The 11,281-nt window shown below is 46.6% G+C and overlaps 1 protein-coding gene across 4 annotated transcripts in view; it reads right to left on the bottom strand.

Annotated features, from left to right (window-relative positions):
* The window catches only part of ralgps1 (Ral GEF with PH domain and SH3 binding motif 1), a 758,896-nt gene that overhangs the window by 8,750 nt on the left and 738,865 nt on the right, over positions 1-11,281 (bottom strand). For all 4 annotated transcript variants that reach the window (XM_078226428.1, XM_078226430.1, XM_078226431.1 and 1 more), the window contains 2 exons: positions 4,209-4,314; positions 963-1,054 (listed from right to left, as the gene is read on the bottom strand). In XM_078226428.1, coding sequence (XP_078082554.1) covers positions 963-1,054; positions 4,209-4,314 — 198 coding nt within the window. The remainder of the gene's footprint in view (positions 1-962; positions 1,055-4,208; positions 4,315-11,281) is intronic.

Below are 11,281 nucleotides of genomic sequence, written 5' to 3' on the forward strand. Positions count from 1 at the left end.
TTATTAAAATAGGGTCTGGAAACTACCTTCTACCTCCTAAGTTATTAAAGAAAATAACTATTTGTTATTTCAATGGCTTGGACTGTGTCAGTGGACGAAAGGGTCTGCAACTTTATTTTACGGCTAACCAGGAATAATGAATGAAACAGGTACATGTGCGCTTATCTGATCCCACCCCCGGCTGCTGGAATGCCAAGGGACTTTTCTGCATCTATCTACTCCACTGTGGGCAGCACGGTGGCACAGTGGTTAGCACTGCTGTTTCACAGCCCCAGGGGACACGGGTCCCATTCCCGGCTCGGGTCACTGTCTGCAGAATCTTCACATTCTCCCCGTGTCTGCGTGGGTTTCCTCTGGGTGCTCCGGTTTCCTCCCACAGTCCGAAAGACGTGCTGGTTAGGTGCACGGGCCATGCTAAATTCTCCCTCAGTGCACCCGAACAGGCGCCGGAGTGTGGCGACTAGGGGAATTTCACAGTAACTTCATTGCAGTGTTAATGTAAGCCTACTTGTGAAACTAATAAATAAACCTAAAAATTGTATTTTCATATGTCGTGGAGGTAGGTGATCAGCCATCATCAGGGCAGGTTTGACGGGCCAAATGGCCTACTCCTGTTCCCATTTCTGATATTCCTAGGCAGCAAAGACTCTCAGCCTGACAAAGCCAATGAGACCTCTCCATTGCTAAGGGCTCAGGCTCTGATAACATCATGGAAGCCCCGAACTGCCATTTTAACCCGACCCTCTGCAGGGGAAACAATAGCGACTCCCTCATCAGATAAAACCCGCTGGGAAGAGCAGCACGGCCCTCACCAGAACAAAACCGTGTTTAATAATGCGCTCGCGCTTTGTGTGAGCTGGGATTTTTTTCTTCCGATTAATCCTGCAATTTAATGTGACGTGACCTCTTTGCGGCAGTTATCAGCGAAGGCGCGCTTTGGACGACGTTCTGAGTGGTCCTACCTGAGGCCTATTGCTTTTGCATGCATCATCCAAATGCTTGTGCCACAATATTGCATGAAACCTCGAGCTGGTCTGGAACTTGTAAACATTACCTGAAAGCGAAAAGCAGATGTGTCATCATAGGAACATAGTAACATAGAAAATAGAAGCGGAAGTAGGCCATTCGGCCCTTCGAGCCTGCTCCACCATTCACTTTGCTCATCAAATTCAATTTCCTGATCCTGCCTTCCCCCGCACATCCTCTAATCCCTTTAGCCCCAAGAGCTATATTTAATTTCACCTGGAAACCATACAACATTTTGGCCTCAACTACAGTCTGTGGTAGCTAATTCCACACATTCACCACCCTCTGGGTGAAGAAATTTCTCCTCACCTCAGTCCTAAAAGGTTTACCCCCTATCCTCAAACTATGACCCCAAGTTCTGCCCCCCCCAATCAGGGACATTCTGAATCTATCCTGTCTAACCCTGTTAGAATTTTATAAGTTTCGATGAGATCCCCCTCACTCTTCTAAACTCCAATGAATACAATCCTAACTGACTTGGTCTCTCCTCATATGTCAGACCTGTCATCCCAGGAACCAGCCTGGTATACCTTTGCTGCACCCCCTCTATAGCAAGGACATCCTTCCTCACACAATGACATCCTTGGGCGGCACAGTGGTTAGCACTGCTGCCTCACAGCGCCAGGGACTTGGGTTCTCGGTTTCGGGTCACTGCTTGTGCGGAGTTCCCCTCCGGGTGCTCCGGTTTCCTCCCAGAGTCTGAAAGATGTGCTGGTTAAAGCCTTCCAGATAACGAATATGTCCAAAGGTGACTCGTTTGAACAGTCAACAGATGCCATGCTTCAAAGATTGACGCCTGGAATGACTTAGAAACTAATATCCTGTTACTCAACAAGTGATGCACTGAGCAATTCTTTCATGTTGAACCAATTTAATGAATACCCCATCACCATGCAACCTTAGCAGTGACAGTGCAATGATTCAGAGACACACATCATGTATATAGAAAATGTATCCATTTTAAGAAATGTATTAAAGCCAGTTAAATTCAGCTTAGCACTTTAGGTCAAATTTTTTGGGTGCAGGTTTCCAAAGTGGTACAGTCTCGGTGTTGCGCACACACTCTCTGTGGACAGGTGGGCTGGGAGTTCCTGGCTGGATAGCAGTAGGCTGACACAAGTCACACTCCAGCAATCAGGGTCAGGAGGTAAGCAATGCCCTGAAACACTTTTGCTTTCAAAGAAGTGAGTTTCATTGAAAAAGAAAGCTGGGAAGACACGGATGTATGACGGGAATATTGGGAGAAAAGAATTTTATACTGAATCAACGGGTTCCTTCATTTGGGGAAAAATGCCCATCTTCACTAGTCTGACTGGGATCTGCGAACATGTTGGCTGTCAGACGGTCTATAACACGGCTATCATTAGATCAAACGTGTGAGCACGCAATGATTCACAGCCAGGGGACAGAATTTTTAAAGTGTCAGAGAATCTTAGAATCGCTACAGTGCAGAAAGAGGCCATTCAGCCCCATCGAGCCTGCCCTGACAACAGTCCCATCCAGACCCTTTCCCCGTAACCCCACACATTTACTCTGCTAAGCAGTTTAGCATGGCTAATCAACCTAAACTGCACATCTTTGGAGCGTGGGAGGAAACCGGAGCACCCAGAAGAAACCCACGGGGAGAACATGCAAACTCCACACAGACGGTCACCCAAGGCCGGAATTGAACCTGGGTCCCTGGCCCAGTGGGGCAGCAGTGCTAACCTCTGGTGCCACCGATTCAGAGAAGGTTCAACTGGGTTGATTCCTATGGGACGAAGGGATTGTCTTAAGAGGAAAGGTTGAGCAGGCTGGGCCTGCTTTAAAAGTTAAAGTTTATTTATTGGCCACAAGTCGGCTTACTTTCACACAGCAAAGAAGTTACTGTGAAAATCCCCTAGTCGCCACATTCCAGTGCCTGTTCGGGTACGCTGAGGGACAATTTAGCATGGCCAATGCACCTAACCCGCACATGGGAGGAAACCCACGCAGACACAAGGAAAATGTGCAAACTGACTCAAGCCGGGAATCGAACCCGGGTTCCTGGCGCTGTGAGGCAGCAGTGCTGACCACTGTGCCACAGCCATTAGAAGAATGAGGGGTGATCTTATTAAACATATGATTCTGAGGCGGTTTGCCAGGGTAGTTGTTGAGAGGATATATTTCCCCTCCAGGGAAGATCTAGAACTAGGAGGGCCACAATTTCAAAATAAGGGGTTTCCCATTTGAGATGGAGATGAAGAGGGATTTCGGGGTCATTAGTGTTTGGAGGCTGATAATTGAATATTTTTAGGTCAAGGTAGGCAGATTTTTAAGGGAGGCAAGGATAATGACAGACAGGCAGGAAACTGGAGTTGAAGTCAAAATCTGACCAGCCAAGATCTTATTGAATGGCAGAGCAGGCATGGGGAAAAATCCTGGAAGTCATAGAATCTTAGAATCCCAACAGTGGAGAGAGAGGCCATTCGGCCCATCGAGCCTGCCCTACTCCTGCTCTTGTTTCGTTATGAATTGTGTATTTGTTCCACCAATACACACACACACGCAAAGATACTTTTGCCACACTTAACTAGAGTTTCATCTGAAAATACTTTGCAATATTTCACAGGTTGGAGATCATAAGACCATAAGACATAGGAGCAGAATTAGGCCACTCGGCCCATCAAGTCTGCTCCACCATTCAATCATGGCTGATTTTTTTCTCATCCCCATTCTCCTGCCTTTTCCCCATAACCCCTGATCCCCTTATTAATCAAGACCCTATCTATCAGGTCTGTTGCTATGTCATTGAGGGTCATTTCTAAAGGGGGGGCTCCAGTATGAGATCATCATATATAAGGGGCGGCACAGTGGTTAGCACTGCTGTATCACAGAGCCAGGAATCCGGGTTCGATTCCCGCCTAGGGTGACTGTCTGTGTTGAGTTTGCACATTGTCCCAGTGTCTGCATGGGTTTCCTCGGGGTGCTCCAGTTTCCTTCCACAGTCCAAAGATGTGCGGGTTAGATTGATTGGCCATGAAAAATTGTCCTTTAGTGTCAGGGGGATTAGCAGGGTAAATACGTGGGGTTACGGGGATAGGGCCTGGGTGGGATTGTTGTCAGCGCAGGCTCGATGGGCTGAATGGCCTCCTACTGCACTGTTGGGATTCTATGATATAAAGGATTTGAGAGAATAGGCTCTTTCTCCCTCTGTTGCTCACCTTTATCAGGATCACTTAGCTGAAAGATATCTGGGTGCTCTGGGTCATCAGGTAGAATGACCATCCATCCTGCGATAGACACCTTCTTACTGGGTGATGACTTGAACTGTTTGGAAGACATTAAAGTGCAGATTGTTTTAAAAAGCAGAAACTTTAATAAAGATTTATAATGAAATAAATATCAGAAGAAACAAAACCAGAAATGAAAGACACTGAGCGACAACTGACCAATCAGGTTAGTGACCACAATAATCTAGATATACTCTGGTCTAACTTGTTCCTGTTGTGATTTAAACAACAACTGGTTTCTCCAACTAGAAGTTTTCTTCATTATTCACTGGTTAATAGTTTGAGCAACGTTGGAGAAGAATTCACTTCAGACAATTGAAAGACTGCACGCAAAAGGACTTTCAGATTTACAAAAGTCTGGCCAGAAATGAGTTCCTTAAACAGTCCACAACATATTTGGGTCAAAAAGCTACTTAAAATAAAATAACTTGCAAACAATCAGAAGCTGTTTACCATTTTAGTATTGCCAAACTAAACACGTACAGAAGTATTTCTCTCCGAATTCCTGCTGGCGCCTGCTAGGATTGCTGACTCTGCTCACTGACTTCTACAGAAACTTTAAATTAACCATGTGTTCTACAGACATGAATTACCACCCCCCCCCCGCGCCCCCCCCCCCCCGCCAGATACTTTCAAATTGCTGCACAGAATCATCCCAGTGTAATAGCATCAACTGTTTCGCCGCCACCCATAATCACACACCATGATGATGTACCACAAGTGCTGGACCTACACAGTGTGATGTTAGTGTACCTTTAAGAAGTGTTTTTTTTTTCATCATGATCTCTGCAGCTCTCACAGTCAGTGTTTATCATGCTCACAGCCGTAGGTGATGTCATTGTGGGAGGAGAGAAAAAACTGTGGGCAGGTCAGGTGACAAGATGTCATGTTTCAGTTTCGCTTTGGCTGCAGTGTTAGAGGCAGTCTTAGAAGCAAGCTGGAAAAGAAGTTTCTTTCTCTCTGGGTTTTTATTTTGAAAATTTTACCAGTTAGCTGAAATAAGCACAGCTTATTGTCATCCTGAGTAAAGAATCTGTGTTTTGGTGGCTGCAGTAAAGAATCTGTGCTTTGGGATTTTGGGGAGCTGATACAATTACAAACTGCTCTGAGTTTTCAAGATCATTTGAAATCCGCATTCAACCCAGAGAACTTGATCCCAGTAGCAAGTGAGCATTACTCGGAGTTAAACCTGTGAAAAGGGTTTTTGTTGTCTATGGGATAGGTTTGCTTGGAACACATTAGATACATTTGTTAAGGGTTATACGTTATTGTAGTTGGTTTTTTTCTTGTTTGCAATTGATAAAAGTTCTTGCTAATTTTCTTACTATACATGTTAACTACATTCTTAAATAAACTTTGTTTGCTAAAAGCTCCCGAGTGGGTCTTTTGAAACACACTTGAAGTGGAACATCTCATGCTTATCCTAGCCAAATTCAAGATGCAAAACTTATGATTCAAGCGGGCTTCATAAAACACTTTGGAGTTTCTGACCTGAAGCATAACAACAGTTATCAAAATTCCTTAAAACTTTCCAGGAGCTCCTTATGACTTTTAAGGGTTTTTTAAAAAACCAAATAGTGGCTGTGCAAGAATCTCAAAATTGCCGACCGAGGCATCCATTCAAGTACCCAGCACAGAGCTTCAGTTGCCTGATATAGAGCACATGCTGTGTTCACATGGGTGGCATGGTAGCACAGTGGTTAGCACTGCTGCTTCACAGCTCGAGGGACCTGGGTTCGAATCCTGGCTCGGGTCGCTGTCTGTGCGGAGTTTGCACATTCTCCCTGTGTCTGCGTGGGTTTCCGGGAGGTGCTCCGGTTTCCTCCCACAGTCCAAAAATGTGCGGGCGAGGTTGATTGGCCATTCTAAATTGCCCATAGTGTCCCGGGATGCGTAGGTTAGAGGGGTTAGTGGGTAAATATGTAGGGATAAGTGGATGGGTGGGATTGTGGTTGGTGCAGGCTCGATGGGCCGAATGGCCTCTTTCTGCACTGTAGGATTCTATGATTCGCCACAATCCAGATGTTGCAGTTGCAATGATGGTGAAACTGTTAAGAGTATTTACATTTATTTATCGGTGTCACAAGTAGGCTTACATTAACACTGCAGTGAAGTTACTGTGAAAATTCCCTAGTCGCCACACTCCAGCACCTGTTCGGGTACACTAGGGAGAATTTAGCACGGCCAATGCAGCTAACCAGCACGTCTTTCAGACTGTGGGAGGAAACGGGAGCACGGTGGCACAGTGGTTAGCACTGCTGCCTCACAGTGCCAGGAACTCGAGTTCGATTCCTGTCTTGGGTCACTGTCTGTGTGGAGTTTGTACATTGTCCCCGTCTCTGTGTGGGTTTCCTCCGGGTGTTCTGGTTTCCTCCCACACTCCAAAGATGTGTGGGTTAGGTTGATTGGCCATGCTACATTGACCCTTAATGTCAGTGGGTTGGTAGGGTAATATGTTGGGTTATGGAGATAGGACCTGGGTGGAATTGTGGTCGGTGCAGACTCGATGGGCTGAATGGCCTCCTTCTGCACTGTAGGGATTCTATGGTTCACCTGGAGGAAACCCACGCAGACACGGGGAAAACATGCGGGGTGCCATATTTACTCCATTACTTATTACTCCACTGAAACCAACTGCAACTTCTGGAGTCTGCACATGCGCAGAGTAATGCAACTGCCAGTGTTTCCACTCTCCCCCGGAGGGTCCAGATCGTAATCCCCCAGGCAATCAGTGAAATGGCAAGAATTTCCATTTTCACGCTGTTAGACTTGTCATAAAATCTCGCTGTAAAGTTACAACCTATGCATGAGGTGTGACCGGGTGCTGTGTGTTCTTGTTGACTTTTGGTCCCCAGATGTTTAAGGGCAGCACGGTGGCACAGTGGTTAGCCTCACAGCACCAGGGACCCGGGTTCACTTCCGGCCTCGGGAGTGTGGAGTTTGCACATTCTCCCTGTGTATGCGTGGGTTTCCTCCGGATGCTCTGGTTTCCTCCCACAGTCTGAAAGATGTGCTGGTTAGGTGCATTGGCCATGCCAATATGCTCGAACAGATGCTGGAGTGTGGCGACTAGGGGATTTTCACAGTAACTTCATTGCAGTGTTAATATAAGCCTACCTGTGACACTAATAAATAAACTTAAATCACTGCCAAAGAGCCGTCACCAGCAGATCTGTCACTGGCACATCACCTATTCCCCCCTCCTTAGAGCATCCTCCGATTCCTTCCTTCATCTTCAGTTCCGGCACACTGCTCTGCATCCAGTAAAACAGTCACGCCGTCACTCCCACACCCCCCATCCACTGCAGTTACACACCCCATCCTTCGATTCACCCCCAGGGATGTGCCCACGATAGATTTATACTCCAGTGCCATCCTTCAACCCGGTGTAGAATGAATGTTCCTGACAGTTTGAGTGTTACGGCAGATGGTGCTGATTTGTGGAGCTGCCGTCAGCGTGCGAGAGGGCACAAGAGGATGACAGGCAGGCCACTGCTTAACACCTCCACTCGACCGCCACAGCTGTCAACACACACAAACAGCAGACATGCTCGAGAAAGTTTAGCTGCGTTCCTGGAGCTCAGACACACAGACACCGACAGCAGGAATCCGCTCTTTTGTTGAAAAATACAGGTCACGTTTGGAAGACGCCAATAGCATTTGAAACCATTTTTTAAAATGCGTACTGTTTGCAGAAACCAGCTTTGATCAATTGCTGCTGCTAGCAAAAAACAGGCACGGCGTGGGCTGGCATTAAATTCAACAGATTCAGGCTTTCCAGAGAAATAAACCCAGCAAATCAGTCCCCGACTACACTTCAAATCAGACCTCAACTCTCATTAGCTATGACTGTAACACCACATTCTGCACTCTCTCCTTTCCTTCTCTATGAACGGTATGCTTTGTCTGTATAGCGCGCAAGAAACAATACTTTTCACTGTGTAATAATACATGTGACAATAATAAATCAAATCAAATTATTTCTGTTAAAAAGAATCAAAAAGATATCATCGAGTGGTCAGCGCGGTGGCACAGTGGTTAGCACTGCTGCCTCGCAGTGCCAGGGACCTGGGTTCAATTCCAGCCTTGGGTGACTGTGTGTGGAGTTTGCACATTCTCCCCGTGTCGGCGTGGGTTTCCTCCGGGTGCTCCGGTTTCCTCCCACAGTCCAAAGATGCGCGGGTTAGGTTGATCGGCCATGGTAAATTGCCCCATAGTACCAGGGAGATTAGTAGGGTAAATGTGTGGGGTTATGGGGATAGGATGGGATTGTTGTCGGTACAGGCTCGATGGGCTGAATGGCCTTCTTCTGCACTGTGGGGAATTCTATGATTCTGTTCTAAATACCCTCATGAACACATCCACCCAGCTGTTGATTAGTTTGAGCTAATCTACTGCCTGGTCTCAATATTTCACCTCTCATAAAATAAAAGCAAAATACTGCGGATGCTGGAATGCTGAAACAAAAGCAGAAAATGCTGAAAAATCTCAGCATCTGTGAGAAGAGAATAGAGCCAACGTTTCGAGTCTGGATGACCCCTTTGTCAGAGCTCTGATGAAAATCCAGGCCATGTTTCATCTTGTGAGGAAAGAGGATAACTCGAGGTCATCAATATAACACAGTGGCTAGGAAATCCAGCAGGGAATTCAGACAAAACTGCTGTGTGGCAAGTCATGAGAACGTGGAACTCTCTACCACAGAGAGGGGTTGAAGTGACTCATATAGATGCACCTGAGGGGAAACTAGACCAGCAAATGAGGGAGGAGGGAATAGAGGCTGACGATGACAGATTTAGATGAGAAAAGAGAGGAGGAGGCTCAAGTGAAGCACAAGTTTATTTATTAGTGTGGCAGGTTGGCTTACACGGGGCGGCACGGTAGCACAGTGGTTAGCACTGCTGCTTCACAGCGCCAGGGACCGCGTTCGATTCCCGGCTTGGGTCACTGTCTGTGTGGAGTTTGCACATTCTCCCCGTGTCTGCGTGGGTTTCTTCCGGGTGCTCCGGTTTCCTCCCACATTCTAAAAGACGTGCTGGTTAGGTGCATCGACCCGAACAGACTGTGGCGACTAGGGGATTTTCACAGTAACTTCATTGCAGTGTTAATGTAAGCCTTACTTGTGACAAATAAATAAATAAACTTTTTACATTAACACTGCAATGAAGTCACTGTGAAAATCCCCTAGTTCCACACTCCAATGCCTGTTTGGGCGCCACCATGCCACCCTATCAGTGCTCAGTGCATAGCAACGGCCCTCAATGAAAGCTACAGTGATCGATGCTGGATAAGATCTATCTCTATAGCTGCCTTTTGCAATCTCCCAACACGCAGAGACAATGTTAGATTCTGCAGCTAAGTAGCTGTGAAGAGAGGCAAAGAATTGAGGAACATCTAAAAGTGCAAAAGATAGAGATGCAATGAGTGTTATTTCCTGGTTACAGTGGTAGGTCTGATGGAACAGCTTCTCACTTGTAACAACATTTGTTTCGGGTACAATTTAATACCTCTGTTATAACAATAACTTGTATTGAGATAGCACCTTTAATGCAGTCAAATGTTACCAAATATAACCAGTGAGCCATGTAAATAGTTCACCAAAAACTTGATCAAAGGGATAGGTTTTAAGGACAAGAGATTTAGAACATAGAAAAACTACAGCACAAACAGGCCCTTCGGCCCACAAGTTGCGCCGGTCGTGTCCCTACCTACCTAGGCCTATATATAGGCTTACCCATAACCCTCAATCCTATTAAGTCCCATGTACTCATCCAGAAGTCTCTTAAAAGACCCTATCGAGTTTGCCTCCACCACCACTGACAGCAGCCGATTCCACTCACCCACCACCCTCTGAGTGAAAAGCTTACCCCTGACATCTCCTCTGTACCTACCCCCCAGCACCTTAAACCTGTGTCCTCTCGTAGCAACCATTTCAACCCTGGGAAAAAGCCTCTGAGGATCCACCCGATCTATACCTCTCAACATCTTGTACACCTCTATCAGGTCACTTCTCATCCTTCGTCTCTCCAAGGAGAAAAGACCGAGCTCCCTCAACCTATCCTCATAAGGCGTGCCACCAAATCCAGGCAACATCCTTGTAAATCTCCTCTGCACCCTTTCTATGGCTTCCACATCCTTTCTGTAATGAGACGACCAGAACTGGGCACAGTACTCCAGGTGGGGTCTGACAAGGGTCTTATAAAGCTGCATCATTATCCCCCGACTCCTAAACTCAATCCCTTGATTGATGAAGGCCAGCACACCATACGCCTTCTTAACCACCTCCTCCATCTGTGAGGCCGATTTAAGAGTCCTATGGACCTGGACCCCAAGGGATGGAATTACAGAGCTCAGTAGCTCAAAGCACAGCCACTGGTGTTGGAGCGATTATAAAGTTTAAGCTTATTTATTAATGTCACAAGTAAAGCTTACATTAACACTGCCATGAAGTTACTGTGAAAATCCCCCTAGTCGCCACACTCCGGTGCCTGTTCGGGTACACTGAGGGAGAATTTAGCACGGCCGATGCACCTAACCAGCACGTCTTTCGGACTGTGGGAGGAAACCGGGGCACCCAGAGGAACCCACGCAGACATGGGGGAGAATGTGCAGACTATGCACACAGACAGTGACCCATGCCGGGAATCGAACCCGGGTCCCTGGGCACTGTGAGGCAGCAGTGCTAACCACTGTGCCGCCAACCTGGCATCTCGGATTTTGCTAATATCGCTGAACTTGAAACCACTGACCTTTTACGCTGTGCAAGAATAATTCTTAACAATTACTTTGGGCTGCTTAAGAATCAAAATGACTTCTTAACACTTGCACATGGGAAAATACGCAGCCGGCCGAGGTAATTACACACACTCCCAGCAGATGGAGCTCTTTAACTCTCCAACATCAGGTAGTCACGGTTTCACAGATCTTTATAGAAATGCCAAGTTCTTCAAGAACCAACAATAGCTCCTAACTGCTACTGCTAACTTACTTATCATCTGTGATGACCT

This window comes from Mustelus asterias, chromosome 13 (assembly GCF_964213995.1).
Source record: "Mustelus asterias chromosome 13, sMusAst1.hap1.1, whole genome shotgun sequence".
In the NCBI taxonomy this organism is placed as follows: domain Eukaryota; kingdom Metazoa; phylum Chordata; class Chondrichthyes; order Carcharhiniformes; family Triakidae; genus Mustelus; species Mustelus asterias.